The 21,760-nt window shown below is 40.9% G+C and overlaps 3 protein-coding genes across 3 annotated transcripts in view; 2 read left to right on the plus strand and 1 right to left on the minus strand.

The window, feature by feature from the left end:
• Nucleotides 1-4,929, plus strand: part of gnsb (glucosamine (N-acetyl)-6-sulfatase (Sanfilippo disease IIID), b) — a 19,231-nt gene extending 14,302 nt beyond the window's left edge. Inside the window, exons 9-13 of the mRNA XM_083983635.1 lie at nucleotides 1,141-1,244; nucleotides 1,782-1,883; nucleotides 2,036-2,146; nucleotides 2,887-2,997; nucleotides 4,637-4,929. Of these exons, the coding sequence (XP_083839761.1) occupies nucleotides 1,141-1,244; nucleotides 1,782-1,883; nucleotides 2,036-2,146; nucleotides 2,887-2,997; nucleotides 4,637-4,786 (578 nt within the window). The 3' untranslated portion in view covers nucleotides 4,787-4,929. The remainder of the gene's footprint in view (nucleotides 1-1,140; nucleotides 1,245-1,781; nucleotides 1,884-2,035; nucleotides 2,147-2,886; nucleotides 2,998-4,636) is intronic.
• A 3,646-nt stretch (nucleotides 4,930-8,575) lies between these two features.
• mrps24 (mitochondrial ribosomal protein S24) lies at nucleotides 8,576-12,959 on the minus strand. The gene is made up of 4 exons (XM_083983154.1): nucleotides 12,693-12,959; nucleotides 11,416-11,481; nucleotides 11,199-11,310; nucleotides 8,576-8,921 (listed from the first exon to the last, which is right to left on the minus strand). Exons 1-4 carry the CDS (start codon nucleotides 12,732-12,734, stop codon nucleotides 8,638-8,640), a joined length of 504 nt encoding a protein of 167 aa, XP_083839280.1. The 5' UTR covers nucleotides 12,735-12,959; the 3' UTR covers nucleotides 8,576-8,637.
• A 248-nt stretch (nucleotides 12,960-13,207) lies between these two features.
• nudcd3 (NudC domain containing 3) lies at nucleotides 13,208-21,184 on the plus strand. Its single transcript, XM_083983346.1, has 6 exons — nucleotides 13,208-13,567; nucleotides 14,385-14,713; nucleotides 15,882-16,014; nucleotides 17,001-17,147; nucleotides 18,710-18,898; nucleotides 20,964-21,184. The coding sequence occupies exons 1-6, from the start codon at nucleotides 13,370-13,372 to the stop codon at nucleotides 21,072-21,074; spliced, it is 1,107 nt and encodes a 368-aa protein (XP_083839472.1). The 5' UTR covers nucleotides 13,208-13,369; the 3' UTR covers nucleotides 21,075-21,184.
• Nucleotides 21,185-21,760: the final 576 nt, after the last annotated feature.

A 21,760-nucleotide genomic window follows, 5' to 3' on the forward strand; every position in this document is an offset into this window, starting at 1 on the left:
AAAAAATGAAATCATGAATATGTCTGGTGTTGATTGGTTTTCATGGGACCGCGGACCCTGACAGATGCGCTCCGACACCCGGACCTGGCGCGTTAAGTCTCGGTACCGGCCCGTAGGCCTACATGTAGGAGCCCATACAGATCCATGCAGAGGAGCTCAGAGGAACGGACAGCAGCCCCCTGCTGCAGCACAGTGAAGAGGCAGGTGTGTGTGTGTGTGTGTGTGTGTGTGTGTGTGTGTGTGTGTCTGTCTGTCTGTCTGTCTGTCTGTCTGTCTGTGAGAGAGCGAGAACCTACAGTAAAATACCCCCCTCCCTCCCCAGATAGGAAAGACTGTAAAGAGTAAAGTAAACAGTGAAGAGTCTGTGCGCGCTCCCGTGCCGGTGGCTTCGCTGGTTGCTGTAGTTACGCGCAGCGGCCGTCGCGTCACTGGCCGTTCTCATTAATCCTGCCCTATGATCCTTTAAATCAATTTTTCAAACGTCTTAAAAATGTTAACACATGGTAAATGGTATTTTATGATTATAATTAGTCTCAAATCTCAAAATAATTGGTAACATTCAGACATAGAGAAGTTAGTGGCGGCCGTCAACGCTAAATTTCTCACCGCCACCAGCTCCCGAGTCAGTGTTTTGCCTTTTTCGGACTTTTTATGCATTTATTTTGAAAGGACAGCTGCAGAAAACTCGTTCAAGTTTGTAGTTTTCACCAAAGTCCGTAGGCTACTTTTAATGGAAACACACAGAACTCAGATTTCTTTTAATGCGCACCATTTCCCAGTTATTTGAATCACTTTGGATGGAAACAAACAGTACCGACGAGCAAACGTGTCCTTTTTAGTTTATCATCTCCTCTCCACAACTACACAGCTGTTAAATGATGTCACTCACTCACTCATAGCCCCCCCCCCCCCAATCATTCATGTAGCAGTCACTTTACCTTGGACCATAGGAAAGTGGGTACAATTGTCCCTAAGTCTATGTAATATACGTGGTGACGTTTGCATTTGTGTTTATTGTGAAGTTGGTCTTAAATTTCATTTCAAGTGGCTTTAAAAACGTCTTAAAAAGTCTTAAATTTAACTTGGCTTACGCTGTAGGAACCCTTTTCTGACGCCTGTTCGATTCCCCGCTGTCCCCAGGTCAGTTCTCTCTGCCCATCGACAAGCGGCAGCTCTACGAGTTCGACATCAGGGTTCCTCTGATGGTGCGAGGGCCCGGCATCAAACCCAACCAGACGCTGAAGGTCTCCTTTCATTTACTCTCACTTTTTATTTTATTTCATGTTGTAGTGGCCGTTTGTGCAAAGAAAAGTTTCAAATCAAACTTAAAGGGATAGTTCACTCAAAATTGAAATGCACTGCATGTCCATATGACGGTTGAGAACGTCACATGAGAAATTGTTCCCCAAAAAATTAAATAAGTCTATATTTTAAGCTTGTTTTGTAGCGGAAGCTCCCAGCACTGCTCTTCCTGGTCCGTCCAAATCTCGCGGGATTTGTATTGACACCCAGTTCACGGCTCCGTAAATCGAGCGAGATTCTGGCAGAGCAACACTGGGAGCTTCCTTTTACTTAAAGTAAATTTAAAAACATGTACTTTTGGATACTTAAGTACCTTTAAAAGCAAGTACTTTTTTACTCTTACTGCAGTAACATGTCGACTGAGCTACTTTTACTTTTACATCCTTACATTCAGGATGGACCTTGTTCTGCAGAGGATAAATGATAAATGATATAAAATAAATTGATAGATGTGTTGTGTTTGTGTTTGTCCCCTCCAGGCTCCCGTCCTGAACATCGACCTGGCCCCCACCCTGCTGGACATCTCTGGTCTCAACGTGTCGAACGTCAACGTGGACGGACAGTCCTTCCTGGGCCAGATGGTCAGCTGCTGCTTCTTCTCTACACGGCTCCTCAAGTCTTAGTTGTTTCCTCTGCTTCCAAACTGACTCAGAGTTTCTCTTTTCTCCTCCTCCTCCTCCTCCTCCTCCTCCTCCTCTTTTCTCCTCCTCCTCCTCCTCCTCCTCCTCCTCAGGCTCCCTCTCTGAGGAACAGCTCCACTCGGCCGTTCTTCCTCATCGAGTACACCGGAGAGGGAAACCCCACCCCACCCCCGTCCTGTCCCAGACTGGGACCGGGACTCTCTGTGAGTACAGCACCAAGATGGAGGGATGGATGGATGGATGGATGGATGGATAGATAGATGGATAGATGGATAGATGGATAGATGGATGGATAGATAGATAGATAGATGGATGGATAATTGAGACGTCCAGGAGAAAATTCACAGAAAAACTGCACAAAGTTGATTAAAGTGCATTAAAATAAAAACCAAAAGTAAATGCACAACTGTTAAAAGCTAATATTTTTAGATAGACAGATAGATGGATGGATGGATGGATGGATGGATGGATGGATGGATGGATGGATGGAACTTTATTCATCCCAAAGGAAGTCCTTCTGCCAGGTTGCTCCAAAAGGAAATGTGCAAAGGAAATAAAAAAAAATACATAAAATAAATCCTACAATGTCTAAAACAATCAAATAAACACTAATAGATGTCTAATATAGACATTCTACATAATTTAATACAATACATAATTGAAATACAATATAATAACAGTGCAAAAGACCCGGAGCATCATTTAAAAGCAGGTATGTTGTTGTGCATCTCCTACAGAAGGGGGAGGAGTTACTCAACCCAACTTTATTTATAAAACACTTTAATAACAGATAACAATAACTAAGTGCTGCACATAAGTAAGAACTGAACGTAAGATATTAAACATAAAAACCATATAAAAACAATAGAACAATAACAATGTGGGGTAACTAGTGTATAGACAACAAACTCTTGTTTTAATGAAGCCGTTGTGTTTGCTGCAGCAATGTTTCCCAGACTGTGTGTGTGAAGACGCCTTCAACAACACGTACGCCTGCGTCAGGACGCTGGACGCTGACCACAACATGCAGTACTGTGAGTTCGCTGACAGCGAGGTAACGCAACACACACACACACACACACACACACACACACACACACACACACACACACACACACACACACACACACACACACACACACACACACACACAAAAACCATGTTTCCATCCATGCGTTTTTATTCGCATTAAAGGGATACTTCACCCAAAATCGATAATTCACCAATCATCTCCTCACCGTCATGCCAAGGAAGGGTCTGGAGAACTTTCAGAGTCATCAAAACTCTGTAGGAGTTCGAGGGGGGGTCCGACATATAATGGCGGTGGATAGAGTTCACTTCTGATTGGTCCAAAACACACACTATGAAACATCCAGATAGCTCCATACTGCTCGTCCTACTGACCCAAGTGTCCTGAAGCCGCCACATGGAAAAGTTGATCTCTGTTTTTAGTCTTGTTGTAGCAGCAGCTCCTAGTGGCTGCAGGAGATTTGCTGCCAGATGTTGGTTGGTCGTTGTAAACCATTGGATGTTTGATGTAAACACTGAAGAACATTTCACAGCAAATCTCTTCCAGCCACTGGGAGCTGCTGCTACAACAAGGATGATTTTGGGTGAAGTATCCCTTTAAATTCGACGTCCTTCTGTTTTATGATTTAGTACAAAATGAATGTAAAACAACTAGATGCATCAGTATGATTAGGCACAGCTTTTTATTGGACTTAAAGCTCTGAGATGGAAACGTTCTTGAACCGGTTTATTCACATTAATAATATTTATTGATCTTGAGATGATTTGATCGACTAGTGGATGGAAACATGGTCACACAATGTCACACACACACATACTATCATGTTTATACCTCTCCAAAATGATGTTTTTAAACATTTTATTTTTTAATAGCACTATATTTTTACTTTATTTTATCTCGTCAGGTAATTTATTCTACACACACATGCTTTTAACAGTAGTTTGAAATCCCGTCTCCCTCTCAGATCGTATTCTCCTTCTCTATTGCTAAACATTTTTATATTTCCAGGAAGTCATGTAGGTTTTGGACTAAAACTAAATCCCTAAGTTTCAGTGTCTGTTATTTTATAAACAGTGCATTCACTGCAAAAACTCAATATCTTACCAAGAATATTTGTCTTATTTCTAGTCAAAAACAATCTCATTCTACTTAAAATAATACTCGTCATATAAAACGTAGCTTGTTTTTAGACACTTTTTACATCTTTCAAGCAGATTTTCACTTAAAATAAGTAGAAAAATCTGATAGTGGAGCAAGTTTTTCTTTCTTATTATAAGCACAAAAAACCTCCTTTCACTGGCAGATTTTTCTACTTATTTCAAGTGAAAATGAGTTTGAAACAAGTGAAAATGATCTAAAAACAAGTTCATTTTTAGGTGATGAGTCTTATTTTAAGTGGAAAGAGATTAGTTTTGACTAGAAATGAGACATTTTGACAAGAAATGAGACAAATATTCTTGGAAAGATTTAGAGTTTTTGCAGTGTTGGTGTGTTGATGATATCCTGCATCTCCTTACTGTCCTTACTGCATGTTGCATATCGTCTGCAGCTGTTCAGATATGATATAGTTTATAATATAACTAGACTGTACGATACAGAGATACAGTGTGCATCTGAAAGCAAAGCGACGTGACCCTTGTGTGTTGTGTGCGTCCGTCCCCAGTCGTTCGTGGAGGTGTACAACCTGACCTCGGACCCCCACCAGCTGGAGAACATCGTGAAGAAGGTGGACCCGGCCGTGCTGCAGGCCATGAACCAGAGACTCATCAAGCTGCAGTCGTGTGTCCGCGACAGCTGCCGTGACACCAAATAAGGGAAGAGGAAGCAGCAAGTTTCACATGCAGCGGACACACACACACACACACACACACACACACACACACACACACACACACACACACACACGCAACACTGCAAAACTCAAAATCTGTCCGAGAATATTTGTCTTATTTCTTGTCAAAATGTCTCATTTCTAGTCAAAACTAATCTCTTTACACCTAAAATAAGACTCATCACCTAAAAATTAACTTGTTTTTAGATCATTTTCACTTGTTTCAAACACATTTTCACTTGAAATAAGTAGAAAAATCTGCCAGTGAAAGCAAGTTTTTTGTGTTTGTAATAAGAAACTTGCTCCACTATCAGATTTTTCTACTTATTTCAAGTGAAAATCAGCTTGAAAGAAGTAAAAAGTGTCTAAAAACAAACAAGTCTTATTTTAAGTACAATGAGATTAGTTTTGACTAGAAATAAGACAAATATTCTTGGTAAGATTTAGAGTTTCTGCAGTGCACACACAGCAGAGCCACAGAGGAAGGAGAAGGAGGAGCTGCTGCTGCATGTCGACACGTCTGAGGAGGAAAAAGTTTAGAAGAGTTCAAGTCCACGAAGCTGCTTCAGGTCCCGGTGGAGTCAGGCTGGTTCCCTGTCCCCCCACCAGAGACTCAGTCACTCTCCCTTTAATCTTTAAACTCTGGAGCTTTTTCCTCCGACAGCTCAACGTGCTGTGATTTCTATTTTTTTTTTTTAACTTTTCACCAGCTGTTAAAGGGATAGTTCAACATTTTGGCCCAAACTGGCCCATCACCATAATCCCTATAGTCATAGCAGTAGGTCCGTTACCTTTAATTGTCGGTGCAAGCTGTTTTTAGAACGGCGGAGCAGAGCCGTGAGCTGCTCAGAGCTACGCTACGGAGGCTCATTATGGGATTTCTTGGTTTCAAACTCATCAAACTCATCAAATACACAATCCAACAACTCCACAACGCTCTGGTGGACAAGTTGTGAGCTGCACATTCACCACGCTATGAGATAATAACACGTTACCACACAGAGTTGTTTTAGAGGGAAATACAGAGACTGTTGATGAAAAACTGTCCCTGAAGGCAACGTGCATCAGCGGTTTTGCATGAATTTCCCTCTAAAACAACTCTGTGTGGTAACGTTGTGTTATTATCTCATAGCGTGGTGAATGTGCAGCTCATAACTTGTCCACCAGAGCGTTGTGGAGTTGTTGGATTGTGTATTTGATGAGTTTGAGTTCTAAAAAACAGCTTGCACCGACAATTAAAGGTAACAAACCTACTGCTATGACCATAGGGATTATGGCAATGGGCCAATTTGACAAAAAAAATGTTGAACTATCCCTTTTTAAATCATCAAAGTGCTGATCCAGCTCCGGTCGGTCCTGGATGTGTTTCGTTCACTGTTTCCTGGACATTGAACGCACCACAGGAGAAGAAAACGTCGCCAGTCGTTTGTCACACGTGGAGATTTATAGATTTATAAAGTTTTATTTTCTCACACGACCAAAGATTCTCTGCAGCTCCGTGTGATCCAGTCCGGCGCTGCAGGAAATGTGCTAATAATTACACATTTTACATTAATTCACATTAGTTTCCTGCCTGCGACTGGTTTAATGTCATGTTTTCTGTTTTTCATCTGTATACAAACTTGTACAAACCTGTAAAACTGCAACGTGTCTGATTCTTTAACACACAAAAAACAAAGATTAAATGAATTAGTCGTTGAGATTTAGATTTAGTTTGTTTTGACAGAGCCAGTGTTTCCTGTTCTTTATGCTAAGCTAAGCTAAGCTAAGCTAAGCTAAGCTAAGCTAAGCAGCTGCTGGCTCTGTCTACACACGTTTAACTTTCCTAAACCGTCCGACAGCTTTTCCCTTCAGGAGTTTTGAACCGGTGTTTTTATTCCTGCAGCTCTGAGTCCAGTCCGTCGAGCCCGTTTAAAAAAATATATATACTGTATTTAACGGGACTCATTTAGTTTTCTCAGCGTTTTATTCTTTTAATCCTGACGTGTGGTTGTGAGAATATTTTACACTGAGTATTTTTCATGATAACAGGAGGGAAAACGATGTGTGTGTGTGTGTGTTTTTTATTTTTATTAAGGGAAATGTGTGACGGTGACGTTGGAGCTTTAATCCTGTTGTGCCTTGTTCTCTGCACTGACGAGGTGCACGTGCCTTAATGTGAATGTATTTTTGCACTGTGATGAAACTGATTAAAGATGAATCAGAAGCATTCGGATGGAAGTCGACTCTTTGATATTTCAACACAAAACAAAAAAACACATTTCTGTTACTCTTTAAAGGGATAGTTCAACATTTTGTCAAATTGGCCCATTGCCATAATAATCGCTATAGTCATAGCAGTAGGTTCATTACCTTTAATTGTCGGTGCAAGCTGTTTTTAGAACGGCGGAGCAGAGCCGCGAGCTGAAAAACTGTCCCTGAAGGCAACGCGCATCAGCGGTTTTGCATGAATTTCCCTCTAAAACAACTCTGTGTGGTAACGTTGTGTTATTATCTCATAGCGTGGTGAATGTGCAGCTCACAACTTGTCCACCAGAGCGTTGTGGAGTTGTTGGATTGTGTATTTGATGAGTTTGATGAGGGAAACCAAGAAAGAAATCCCATAATGAGCCTCCGTAGCGTAGCTCTGAGCAGCTCACGGCTCTGCTCCACCGTTCTTAAAATAGCTTGCACCGACAATTAAAGGTAACGAACCTACTGCTATGACTATAGGGATTATGGTGATGGGCCAATTTGACTAAATGTTTAACTATCCCTTTAACCATTTAAGAGTTTCAAATTAAGGTTTCCTTCAAATGTTCAGTTAGGTTTGTTACTCTTTAACTAAAGTTCCCTTCTTCAGGTCCCTTTTTAAGTTTCATTTCCCTTCAGGCTGTTGCTCAGAATCCATCAACACAACATCATTTATGTCCTGAGAATTTATCTAGACTTGATTTTCCCAGGATGAACTGATGAGGTTGTGGTCGCTAAAGGTTAAAGCTCAAGCTCATAAAGTTTATCTCTAGAACTCCTCGAGGGAATTTCTACAAATTTACCACAAACATTCACCAACATCTACAGAGGAAGTTGTATTATTATTCATCATGTTTCAGGCTGAGTCGTCCTCCTTGAAGTGAAGTTTATGAATAAAATTGATGAGTTTCCTTTTTAATTGGTCAATACTTATATCAACACTGGTAATAAAGATAATCTTGCTTCATCAACAGCTTCAGCTCAGACGACAGCAGGTTTAAACAAACTTAATAATTTTTATCTTTATTTTTGATTATTTATTTATTGATCTATTCATTTTTTGATTTTTGACTTACTTTTTTCTACACGCTGGAAGGCCAAACGGGAGACAAAGGTGGTCATCTTTTGCTTCCACTGACATTGTAAATACAAACTGGCACCTGTGCATATGTACGAATGTGGATGAGTCTGTATTGTTGAGTTTGTATTGATGTGTTGTTGTGGATGAGCTTGTATTATTGTTCTTGGTGGACTGCCCAACAGAACTGCCCTCTGGGATTAATAAAGTTGATCAAATCAAATCAAATCAAATCAAAGCGAGCTGGACCAGTTCTGTTCACATAAATAGAGTTTATTAACAGTTTCAGGTTTGACACTTTAAAGACACGTGAACGGTTTTATTTTCTTTCATTCTGAGAGTTTGTGTGACAAAAAAGACATTTTTAGGGAAGTTGAAAACAGGAAGTGGCGTCATTTAGAGAGCGAGCAGGAATGGAGGTTAGTTCCCATCAGAGGTACTTGTACATCAGAGGTACTTGTACCCATCAGAGGTACTTGTACAGATCAGAGGTACTTGTACAGATCAGAGGTACTTGTACAGATCAGAGGTACTTGTACACAGCCTTGTCCTGCAGCGTCTGGACCTCCAGCCTGACGGGACACTTGTAGAAGTGCGACAGCAGCGTCTCTGCGTAGCCGATCAGGAAGTAAAACTTCATGGGCTGCAGCTTCTGCAGCATCAGAGCGCAGACGACCAGCAGGTTCCCTCGCCGCTTGATCACGATCTCGTTGGCAAGGCAACCGTGGAAAGTCCCGAACATGAACCTGCGGAGGAAAACGTCCTCCACCGTGCGCTCCGACGCTCCGTCCTCGCCCTTCAGGTTACCTACAAACACATAAATACATGAATACAACTCACACAGGAGAGTCAGGGCACGAGGGAAATAAATACATAGATTAACACGTTAGATATTTATCTAGTATATGCATAGACGGATTACCGCATGGGCAAAGTGGGCGTGTGCCCAGGGCCCCAGATCCAATAGGGGCCCTTGGCCTTAAGTGTTTTTTTTTGTTTTTTTTTGTACAATAAAAAAAAAATATTGGAATGAATGTGGTTTTGAAAATGTAGTATGATTATAAAATCAATTGAATGCTTTAGAAATGATAAATCAGTAATGTGTGATGACACAATGACGTAGCCTACGTGCGCTGGGGTCAAATATAGAGTGCGTTTTTAAAATGGAGACGCGGGCGCTCAGTGGATCAGCTGTTGCTGCTAGACGAAAACAAAGGAAAGAAAAAGCTGAAACGGTTGAAACGGCTGAAACTGCGCTATGTAGGCTAAGTGGCCGTAGAGGACAGACTGATCTGAGTGTTGGACTACCTTAAGGACTTTTCCTCGAAGAAGACCAGGAAAAAGCCGGTGGTTTTGGTGAGTCTATAGGCTGTAGCCGATACTCGAGTAGGTTACTCGGCATCCGAGTGCAGTCCGACCCCCTGGTTATGTGTGTGTAATCTCTCTCGCGCTCTGTTAAATTAATAAACAGAGAAACCGCTGCAGAGCGCGAGCCTGGCACAGAGGTGCGTGCTCTGGCGCATCTGGCACAATCTGTTAACGGCGCAGAAAGGAAACTGGCTCCACTGCGCCGCTATTTCACGTCCGACGTCTATGGTAAACTCACGTTTTTATTGACATTGTCGTGTCCGATCCGACGTAACTATAACAACATAACACACATTTATCTGACAGCTCTCACTTCGTCATCTGCTCCTCCTCACTAACTCACCTACACACACACAGGACTCTGTCTCCCTCACCCCGGCCCCTCATCCAACCATACCCTACCTGCCCGTACTGTACCGTACACATTGACAGTCAGTCAGAAATCACAGAACTTAAACATAACAAGAACGTTACTGCGGGGTCGCTACAATATTTACAGTTTTTCAGTTGTGCAATAGGCTCTTATTAATAATCCAATCCCATTGCTACGTGGCATGATGCGCACCAGTGTTTGTAGAGCCCGGTTCAGGGGAGCACAACCCCCCCAACCCCCTCGCAAAAAAGACCTAAAATGACAGTAATTTTGTGTTGTGTTTTGTGTGTTGCCCGGTGTTGTTATGTGCGTAATGGGAAGAGCGCCTTTGCGCGCACACTGTTTGCATGTGTAGGCAGGGGCCCGTGGCGAGTTTGTGTCCAGGGCCCGTGGTCATGATAATCCGTCTATGAGTATATGTATATGTTTTATATATTTTTATACATGTATATATATATAGAGAGAGATATGGATATTTATGTAGTGTATATGTATATTTATATGGATGTTAATGTAATGTATGTATATGATATATTTATATGAATATCTGTGCATTCATATTATTAGCAATAAAGGGTTAGGATTATTTTTAAAAGTGTATAGTTTTTAATATAACCTGATTTGTAATAAGGTTGAGGAAAAAATAAGTTAAAGGGACAACGAGGAGTTTCTATTTGGTTATAAAAAAGTCTGATATTAATGTGGATGAATCTACGTTACCACTTGTTAATGGTCCATTTTAGATAAATCTATGGTTTTGTCTCTATGGTTATTTTGTTATTATTAGTGGTGGTGGAAATGCTGGGCGAGCCGACCAGCGTTTCTTTACTTTCGGTTTCGTGGCGAGTCATGAGAATAACGCCGCCGTATGAATCTCCGTTTATGGTGGGAACTACGACGGTATGTGATCGTCTTCCAACCTCTGACTTTAATTCTTGATGAATGAAAACATGAGTCTGTCTTGCACCGGTCAAAGAATTTCACGGTGCGGAGGCTCATAAATGTAGTGTGGAAACACTTCACTTTAACAAAACTCCTCGTTGTCTCTTTAAGTTTCAGCCTACACCTTCTTGGTCTAAATGTCTATTCTACACTTTCTTTATTTACCTATTGTTAACTTTGATTTACATATTTTTTGTTTTGTCACTTTTTCTTAGACCTTGTCTTGATGCTATCGTAAAAACTAAACTAAACTAAATTATTCTTTTTTTGAGCTTGTGTGTTTACTTTGATTTGATGATACTTTTATTTATTTATTTTAGACACGTTTGAAATAAATTAATTCCTTCATTATGTGATGATCGCTGCCTGGTGGTATGGTGTTTATGTAAACAGACACTCACTGCTGTGCTGGGACAACCATCCTTTGCGGTGGCCGATGTGATGAGGGTGAAGCGCCTGCTCGTAGGTCAGAGGTCGGTCTCCTTTCCCCACGCGGACACGAGCCGCTCGATTCTGACGACGACAGGAGAAAAACATGAAACAAAACATCTTCAGACTTTACAAAAAAAGACGTGACGACGCTGAGACGAGAGGAAACGGGGTGAACTCAGCCTTTACCTTACAGCACGCTGCAGTGACGTGGAGACCTCTGGTGCTCAGGGACGCAGCTCTGGGGAGGAAACTCTGGGGACGAGGAAACAGCATGAGAGTTAAAAAACACTCAGAAAGATGACACGAGGATAAATAAATGTTGAAATTTACAGGCATCATAAAAGTAGACTCAGTAAAACTAGAAAGGTTGTTTTGGATCACATTAAGCTCCAACAGTACAAGACTATGGCAGTTTGATTAATAATCAAAATTATCATATCAAACACATATGTGGATGGTTTTAATGTATTTATTTATTCCCTGTTTTATTGAATCACTCATTTATATGTTTTTCTGTTGGACAGGAAATATTTGATTTAACATTGTTTTTCACAACAGGGTAAGAAACCCATGTCATTTTTTTTTTTTTTTTAACTGTTTACATGAGGATTAACAAATGTTGAACTTTGTGGGCATCATAAAAGTATTGATTAGGTACATGGATAATAACAGCTAAAAAAACTCTGGTCATAACTTACAGTCACAGTTACACACATCGCACATGTTTTACTTTGCACTAAAATCAACACTGCCAATTTGTTGTATATACTTTTGTACATTACATTTTATTTGCTATTTTGCTATTTTATTATGTATAATTTGATCTTTATATTCTTATCCTATATGTTGTTATCGTCACTGTGTGTGTAATGCTGCTGCTGCACTGTAATTTCCCTCTATCTATCTATCTATCTATCTATCTATCTATCTACTGTGATATGGACAGTTGTGACATGGAGCTTCTACTGAATTAGACTGTGGCAGTTTGATTATTATGTCACAATTAGGATGACGATTAAACGACAAGTAGGGATTATTTAAATGTATTTATTATTTTACCTGTTTTATTGAATCACTCTATTGTTTATTGGGCAACATGTGATTTAACATAGTTTGACAACAGGATATGAAACTCATGTGTTGCACACAGAATCTAGCCTACAGCTAATGCTAATTCTCCATATACAGAGACGATTTAAAGAGAGAAAACATCAAACCAACAACGAACAGAGTTATTTTTACACATAATGTTTCATGCACAAGTTGCTCAGTTTAAAAAGACAAACAGGTTTCATAAAGATTAAATGACAGAGCTGTTGACAGGTGAAGAGAAGAGCTAACTGAAGCTAACTAGCTGCGTTTAAATTAACTTCTGCCTTTAAATTAACAACGTTATATGTCATATATCAACACGATGTGACAGTAATGTGATGAATATTAAACATTAAAGTAGTTTTCCTCACCAGTAGCCTCGCCACGCCGCTGCTGCTCAAGGACACCGCCATGTTTTCTGAATGTTGTTGGTTAGCGCGCCGTGCTAACAGAGCTAACAGAGCTAACACTGGTCTCTAATGGGGTTGTTTTACTGTGAAGTCGCGGTTTTTAAACTGAATTAACCTTCTTTAGTCATCACGATTATTTAAATTTCCGTCAAAATGACAATTCTTTGTTTATTTCGTGAAAACAGCTCCAGCAAACTGGAACTGTTTATTCGGTAACTGGATCTGTGTTTCCACCGGACGACTGTTGAAACGTACCGACCGGAAAGAGAAAAATAAAACTATAAAACTAACTTTTTGAAAGATTTGTGATTAATACCTGGCATAAAAATACTATTAGTGTGATTTTAATAAAATAACATATCGTTACACGTAGTTATTAATACTTATGCATCAATAATTTAGTCGATTTCTCATATTTCCAACGGCTGTGCACTTTATTTTGAAAACCCGGGACCGGAAGTGTTGTTATTGTTCTGGAAAGCGACACAGAGACGTGAGGAAACGTTGCTTAGAGCTGCTTATTTTTAACTTTTATGTCTTGACGCAGGGTTTTTTAAAACACTTTCTCCGTTACACCGACAGTTAAAAAACACGGTAACCGGTCGGTGTGCAGCCGGTTAGAGCCGGTTAGAGCCGTAATGGCGTCGCCGCTGGAGATGACAGAGATGTACGACAACGCGCTGCTGGGCATCCTGCAGCATGTAGGAAACATCCAGGACTTTCTCAACATTTACTTCGGCTTTTTGTACCGGAAAACCGACTTTTACCGACACCTGTCGAGTCCCAACGATAAGATGGGCTTCCCCCCCGGCGTGGCGGAGAAGATGGTGTTAAAGGTGAAGTCCGTTAACACAGTAATAATGATAATTTAGTAGTGTAATATTGACTGTCGCTGCAGCTGTGGTGGAGAAGAGCGGATAAAGTTACACAGAAACTAAAATTACACGTGTTAACAGGGATATTTGTGCCACTGTGCATTGATTTGCAGTGTTAGCATGAACACAGGAAGTAGAGGTGTGTCTGTATTTACATGCATGTGAGCATAAAGTCTTTGTATACAACTGAAGAGAACCACTTCAAACTGATCAGTTTCTCTGGTTTTTACCATTTATAAGTTTGTGTTTGACTAAAATAAAACACTTCTGTTTTATCCTATAAACCACTGACAGCATTTCTCCCAAATTTGAAATAAAATAATGTCACTTAGAGCATTTATTAGCAGATTAGAAAATAACAAAAGTTCCAGTGTTTTCAGACCTTGAATAATAATAATAATGCAAAGAAAACAAGGGCATTTTCATTTTTTTTAATACAACACAACACTGGATTTTTAACTTAGGAAGAGTTCAGAAATCAACTCCTCTTTTCCAATTTCTCATGTCAGGGCTTCAACACAAGAGGGACATTACATACGAGCAGCATGGAGGTATTTGGATGTTTTCTGGTGTGTCTTTTTGTTACAAAGACAGTTGGTATCCATTTGCAACCGTCATATGGACATGCACTGCTACGCCGAGACCCCCTGTAACTCAGAGAAGACACTGAGGACTCTGAAACTTCTCCCAGCCCTTAGTCCACATGAGGGGGAGGAGATAATGAGTGGTGAACTTAACTATCCCTTTTAATGAAATAAATGTCCCGTTCCGTCCTCAGACCTTCAGGCTGTTTGAGAAGGTGGCGGATCAGGACCGAGAGCGGCGGCTGAGCGAGATGCAGAAGAGAGAGGAGAGTCGGAGCGTTCCTCCGGTTGTTCAAGAGCTGGAAGTTTCCTCTGATGCTCAGGAGGAGGAGACGAGGGAGAAGGAGGAGAAGGAGGAGAAGAAGGAGGAGGAGGAGGCTGCAGCGCTCTCAGCTCCTGCAGCATCAGCAGCTCCCGCCGTCAGCTCGCAGTCCGACAGCAGCGGTGGTGTTGGGGGTCGAGGACCAGCAGCGGATGGAGACCAGGAAGCTGCTGCAGCATCCAGCTCCAAACCACCAGGACCGTGAGTAACAGCTGTAAAGAGAAGTTCCTCTGTAAATTTAAAGGGATAGTTCAACATTTTGTCAAACTGGCCCATTGCCATAATCCCTATAGTCATAGCAGTAGGTTCGTTACCTTTAATTGTCGGTGCAAGCTGTTTTTAGAACGGCGGAGCAGAGCCGTGAGCTGCTCAGAGCTACACTACGGAGGCTCATTATGGGATTTCTTGGTTTCCCTCATCATCAAACTCATCAAATACACAATCCAACAACTCCACAACGCTCTGGTGGACAAGTTGTGAGCTGCACATTCACCACGCTATGAGATAATAACACAACGTTACCACACAGAGTTGTTTTAGAGGGAAATACAGAGACTGTTGATGAAAAACTGTCCCTGAAGGCAACGTGCATCAGTGGTTTTGCATGAATTTCCCTCTAAAACAACTCTGTGTGGTAACGTTGTGTTATTATCTCATAGTGTGGTGAATTTGATGAGGGAAACCAAGAAATCTCATGAGCCTCCGTAGCGTAGCTCTGAGCAGCTCACGGCTCTGCTCCGCCGTTCTAAAAACAGCTTGCACCGACAATTAAAGGTAACGAACCTACTGCTATGACTATAGGGAGTATGGCAATGGGCCAGTTTGACAAAATGTTGAACTATCCCTTTAACCAGAGACTTTCTATATTTGAACTAAACTGACACAAATTAGACCATGGACCCCCATTGGACAACATTTTGAAGTAAACACCAGAAATACACAAATATTTTTTTGGTGAATGTACGAAATTAGGGCCATTGGCGTTAATTTTTGGAAATATTATAGGCTCATTTCTGAAAAAAAAGTGGTAAGATTTCAAAAAAGAAAAAAAGGTTTTAAATTTCTCAAAAAAAGTAAAAAAAAAAAAAATCTAGAAAAAGTGGGAAAGTTTATACAGCCTATTAATAAAATATCAAAAAAGGTTTTACAATTCTAGAAAAAAGTGGAAAAGTTTTTTTAAAATTCTAGAAAAAGTTGTAAAGAACAAAAAAAACATTTAAAAAATCTGGGAAAAAGTTATACATTTCAAGAAAAAGGACCCCCTTGAACTCTCTCTCAAGGACCACACTTTGTTAGACCATGGGTTAAACGTACAGTGGAATGTCCCTTTAAGTTTATTGTTGGTCCAACTCCTGTGTGTTGTGTTCAGGGACCATGGGAACGTCCGGGCCGAGGCCGACAGCTACAACGGGGCGGTGAGAGAAAACTACAGCTGGTCTCAGGACTACACGGACGTGGAGGTCCGGGTGCTGGTCCCCCCCACGGTGGTGAAGGGCCGACAGGTAAAACAGCTGCATAACACCTGACTCACCCAGGGATGTCACCGTTACTGCTTTTAGCAATTAACCGTGGTATTAAACTCCACAATTATTTAATCGTAAAGATTCCTAAATACCGTCACTTTCACAAAAATTTGATGTTGGAACCTTATTTGCAGATGTGGTGCAAAAATAAAGGTAAATGCTCAGATACTGGTCCATTTAACTAACGTAACATTGAATTGGTAGGAATTTAAATGTTAGCGTGTCATTTTTAATTAAAAAAAACAAGCAAAACAAAACAAAAAACGATTAAAATAAACGCAAACATTTGGTATAGATGACAATTCATGACCTGAATATTTCAAACACTTCCCCTGGGGGTTAAGAATTGGTCATATATTAATAGATACTTGAAATATTTTGTGTAAACAGTGAGTAATGTAGTTATATTTTGACTATATTTGATTTTACACATTCATAGTGTTGTGAAATGAATTAATGCAAAATAATCGTGATAATCGTAACACCGTGATTATTTCTCTGACAATAATCGTACCAAGAAAATTTATAATCATGACATCACTAGTTGAACCTCCTGACTCCTGGACTCGGTTCACTGATCACCGTCTTTTAAAATTTTTTTTATTGTTATTAGTTTATTTAGGGGACATTGTGCAATGACATTAATCATTTACAGAAAATGAGAAGATGGTTGCACCAGATTTAGCTCACAGCTAATTTCCATCTGCAGTCCCAACATGTAACATACAACAAACAGACAAGAAACGCAGACCACAAACTACTATACAAGAGTGATACACAAATAGACAGTAGACAACACATAGACAACACAAAAAAACCCAACAGTTTCCACATCTAAAGAGACCAGAGTTGTGCAACACACCTGAGAGAGGTGTAGCCTATCCTATATGATCAATGGAGAGAAAAGCTAAAAAGTCTTGTCTCCTTGTGTGTTTCCTTCCTGCTGCTGTGGCGGCTGATCCCAGGTCAGCGTCAGTCTGCAGACCAGCAGCATGCGGGTGAGCGTGAAGGACGGCGTCGCCGCGGAGACGACGCTGATGGAGGGAGAGTTCACGCACAAGATCAACACGGAGGACTCACTATGGAGCCTAGAGCCGGGCAGCTGCGTGGTGGTCAGTGAACGCACCACGACACCAAACCCACTAAAGCCAGGGACACACCGGCCCGACCGTCGGCTGTCGGGAGAGTAGACTCGTCGGGTACTCTGATTGGCTGTGTGCTAGCTATGGCGATTCTGATTGGCGATGCCCTAAGCAAATCAGCGCGGTGTGTGTGTGTGTGTGTGGGAGGGACGGAAGTGACCAAAAGTCAAAGTCAAAATCATTTAATAGTCTAACCCGTGGGAGAAATTTCTCTGGGACAGAGAGCAGTGCTGCTTCATAACAAGACAAAAACAGCTGCAGGAAAGTACTAAAAACATACAGTAAAATCATTAAAGTGCAGTATGCCTCAGAGAGTAGAGAGTGGCAGATGTACAGACACACAAACATTCATACACATCATCACACAAGCTGCTCATTCATAAGTTTAATGGACAGAGGGATGAAGGAGTTTTTGAGGCGCTTGTGCCTGCACAGAGGGACTTGGTATCTTCTAGCTGAATTGAAGAGCTCATATTCAGGGAGAAGTGCGTGCATAGGATCTGCTAGAATAGAGTTTGTCAACCTAATGGTGGCCTGTTCAAACAGATCTTGAGGTGTGCGTGGGACAGGGGAACCCAAGATTTTGCTATAGCCGTCTTGACCAGATGAAGTATTTGAGATTTGGCTTTTACTGTGAGATTACCGAAGCAGGACGTAATGCCGTATCTCAGGATGGACTCGATGGCAGCACAATAGAAGATGTTCATGATGTTAGAGCTAACGGCGAACAGGCCGAGTCGCCTGAGAAAGTGGAGGCGCTGATGGATTCTGGCACCACAGTAAACAAACGGTGTCCTAGTCTGTCCTACCGTAAAAATGGCACATAAAATAAAAAGAGGAGTAAAGCAATATATTAAGCGGCTATATATATATATATTTAAGCATCAAAGATGTTCAATCAAACCCAGATAGTTTGAAACAACGTTCAAAACACACAAAGCCAGTGCCACAACTAAGCATATAAAGTCCGCTAGCTTAATGCTAACGTATAATGTAAAACACCATAGACGGGCTAACAGAAATTAGCATCGGCTATCGCCATTTCGCGGCAACCGAGCCACAGCAGTAAAGCTGCTAAAAACTGTTTTAATTTTGGCTTCAGCGCTGTTAACACGTGGCTGGTTAAATTGTTTTTAGGAGATTAATGTTGGTCTCATTGATGAAATTTAACAACTGTTAGTAACAACTGCCGCATTAGTTTGTTTGAATGAAAAGTGAGCAGAGCTGCCTCTGGACTACGGACTGAAATCACCACATTTACCTAAATAAATAAATGTTTTACAATGAACCGATCAGTCTAATACATTTTATTTTGTTAAGTCAACATGGTTACTGTACATGGCAAAGATTATTACCACTTTATGACCTAGAATTGGTCTGTATTTCTATGGGGGAGTCCTCGCTACTAATCGCTCTGGTCGGGACTCGGCAGTCGTCGTGGCGGTGTGTTCCTGGCTTAAACCTCAACACAACCACAGGAGAAACGACTACAACTCTTCACTTTAACTCTCCCCTCTGATTGGCTCCTGCAGCTGTCGCTCAACAAAACCTCTGAGGTTTGGTGGAACGCCGTGCTGAAAGGAGAGAAGGAGATCGACGTCAACCAGATCAACCGCGAGCGCTCCATGGCGACGGTGGACGAGGAGGAGCACGCCGTCCTGGACAGACTCACCTTCGACTACCACCAGAAGCTGCAGGGGAAACCGCAGAGTCATGAAATGGTGAGGAGCCCAGTCAGCGCTCTGACGTCACTACAGCGTTTTATTTATTTATTTTTTTTTTTTAAATATATTTTTATTTTATTTTATCCCACATAAGACGCTCATATAACAAACTACAGAAATGGGGGAAATAAAATAGGTTAAACAACACGCGGACAGAAAAATAAAAGTATAAAAAAAAACTAAAAAAAACCAAAATTATTTATTTATTAACACAAAGTTTAACCCTTTAGATAGAGACAGTGCTAGGTTTACTATGTGCCAATCAGAAGAATTCCAACTCTGACAGAGAGCAGAGAAGTTGTGCTTTCTGTCTATATTATATTATATTATATTATATTATATTATATTATATTATATTATATTATATTATATTATATATTACCGTAATGTGCGTAGTTTCATTTTGGAAGGAGGGAGAACGGACAGAGCTACAGTGGAGAAGTGAAAGACATAGAGCAGAAGATATATAGTTTGATCCTGTTGTGTGTTGTATTGTATATACAGTAGTTTGGTTTTGCATTTCTCCACCTGTGAATATTGTTCACTTTTGGACTTTTTCTTTGTAAACCCCGAGTCCTAGACTAAAAAAAACAAACTAAGATTGATTCTCAACATGCATGTTCCCATTTCAAATGTCAAATCAAACCTTCACGTGCAAAACATTCAAACTATTTAAACTGCTAATACTTCCATACTATGTGCAATCATCATTTACCAGATGTGAAAAATTCAAGTTAAAGTACTCCAAAGCATTCAGACACAGGGCATTTTCAATAACAAAAATACACTACTCACAAAAAGTTAGGGATATTCGACTTTCGGGTGAAATTTATGGAAAAAGTAAAGAGTTAATGTTTCAGTGATATTGTATCATATATTAAAACAAAAGCTAACAAACAACTGTGGTGGGTGTGTCACAACAAAAAATGTCAAAGTCTCAATAGGTGCATTCTGAAATTTCATCTGAAAGCTGAATATCCCTAACTTTTTGTGAATAGTGTATGTCCAAATGGCCATGTTTAGCCTCAGTAGGTAAAGAGTTAATTTTCATAATTATGAAGTGTCGCTGCATGGCTCCAAGGCCGTGTTCAAAGTGAGGGAAACGGAGGTCGAGGGAATTACTGTAAAATTCGGTGTATAAGTCGCACTTTTTTTCCTTTTTTTTTCATCTAAAAAGTTGGGTGCAGGTTACACCGGTGCAACCTGTAGACCAAGGTAAACTTCAAACAGTGAGTTGTGATGTGTTCTGTACCCGCATACAACAACGTGCCGCGGGTGTCTTTTGTTTTTTTTCTGATTAATTAACAAGACTTATTTGGGTCCGCCATAGTCTCTCACAGAAAATAATGTTATTGTTATGTTTTTTAACACTGTTTCACCGTCACTCATCTCTGTCAGTCAGCCCCTCCTCCTGCTGGACTCACTCTCTCTCTTAACAGACACACACACACGCGTGCGCTATATTGCACTAAATGCAGGCTACAGTAGCCTATTCAAATTACCCCGCAATCTCTTTTTTCTTTTTCTTTTTTTAATTTAAAATAACAAGCTCTACAATGCAGCACAGAAACTTCACATTGGAGACTTGTGGAATAACTTGTATAGCGTTTTTATTTAAAAATAGGCATAGAAAACCTTGTTTTCCCAGTTTGAGACCCCCCAAAAATAAACTGCGACTTCTATTCCGAATTTTACGGTAAATACAACTAACAGGTGGAGGTGTAGTCATCAGTAGGAGCTCCGCCTCCACGAACCTGCTGCACAAATAAAGAGACAGATGAATAAAGAACCTGGATAATAAAGTTCAAAGCCTAAAGACCCTGAGAGAAGCTTTTAATCTCCATCTCTGTAAAAAAAAACAACTCCTGACAGCAGCAAATCGTCTCCTGAGCTTGATCCAAACTGACGTGTTGATCTGTGTCTCGTGAACATGAGGAGGTTTGAGTCTGAAGGAGTTTCTGCCTCCCCTCTAGGTGGCGCTGTGTCTGTATCAGAGGGAACGCTTCATGTTTAACTCACCTGCTGTCTTCCTGTGTGTGTGTGTCTGTGTGTGTGTTTGCAGAAAGTGCACGATATGCTGAAGAAGGGCTGGGACGCCGAGGGCTCTCCGTTCAGAGGGCAGCAGTTCGACCCGTCCATGTTCGACATCCCGCCCAGCGCCGTCCAGTTCTGAGCCTCAAGAGGAGCAGAGACAGGAACAGAAACAGAGACTCAACTCAACTCAACTCAGCCAAATATGAACTGAAGCCGCTTCCTCACAGGAACGGTTGAAATAAAGTCACGTTGACCTGCTGCTCTGTTGTGTCGGAGGTTTGTGTTTAGAGCTGAGGAGGAGGAGGAGGAGCAGGAGGAGGAGGAGGAGCAGGAGGAGGAGGAGGAGGAGGAGGAGCAGGAGGAGCAGCTGTGCCTTCCTGTCTCAACCTGCTCTTATTTCATCTTCACTCTCAGACCAGAGTCCAAACTGTCGTCTCTCTGTCGGCTTCACTTTCATCTTCCTCAGTGTTTGAGCAGGATTCAGAAAATACCAATGATGATAATAATAATAATAATAATAATAATAATAATAATAATAATAATAATAATAATAATAATAATAATAGGTAGGCAAGGCAATTTAATTTGTATAGCCCATTTTACCAGCAGTTTGTCTCAAAGGGCTTCACATGGCATCATAACAACATCCTCTGCCTTTAGACCCTCACCTGGACTGAGAAAAAACTCCATGAAAACCCTTTAGTGTTCATTTTTTCAGATTTGAGACGTGGTTTACAAAAGCCCAGAGCTGTTTACTGGGCGCTACGAATGTCTATCCAATGCGTCTGTATGTAGCTTATACCCACTCCGGAGCGACGTTATCGT

This window comes from Trachurus trachurus (genome assembly GCF_905171665.1).
Source record: "Trachurus trachurus genome assembly, chromosome: 12".
Classification (NCBI taxonomy): Eukaryota; Metazoa; Chordata; class Actinopteri; order Carangiformes; family Carangidae; genus Trachurus; species Trachurus trachurus.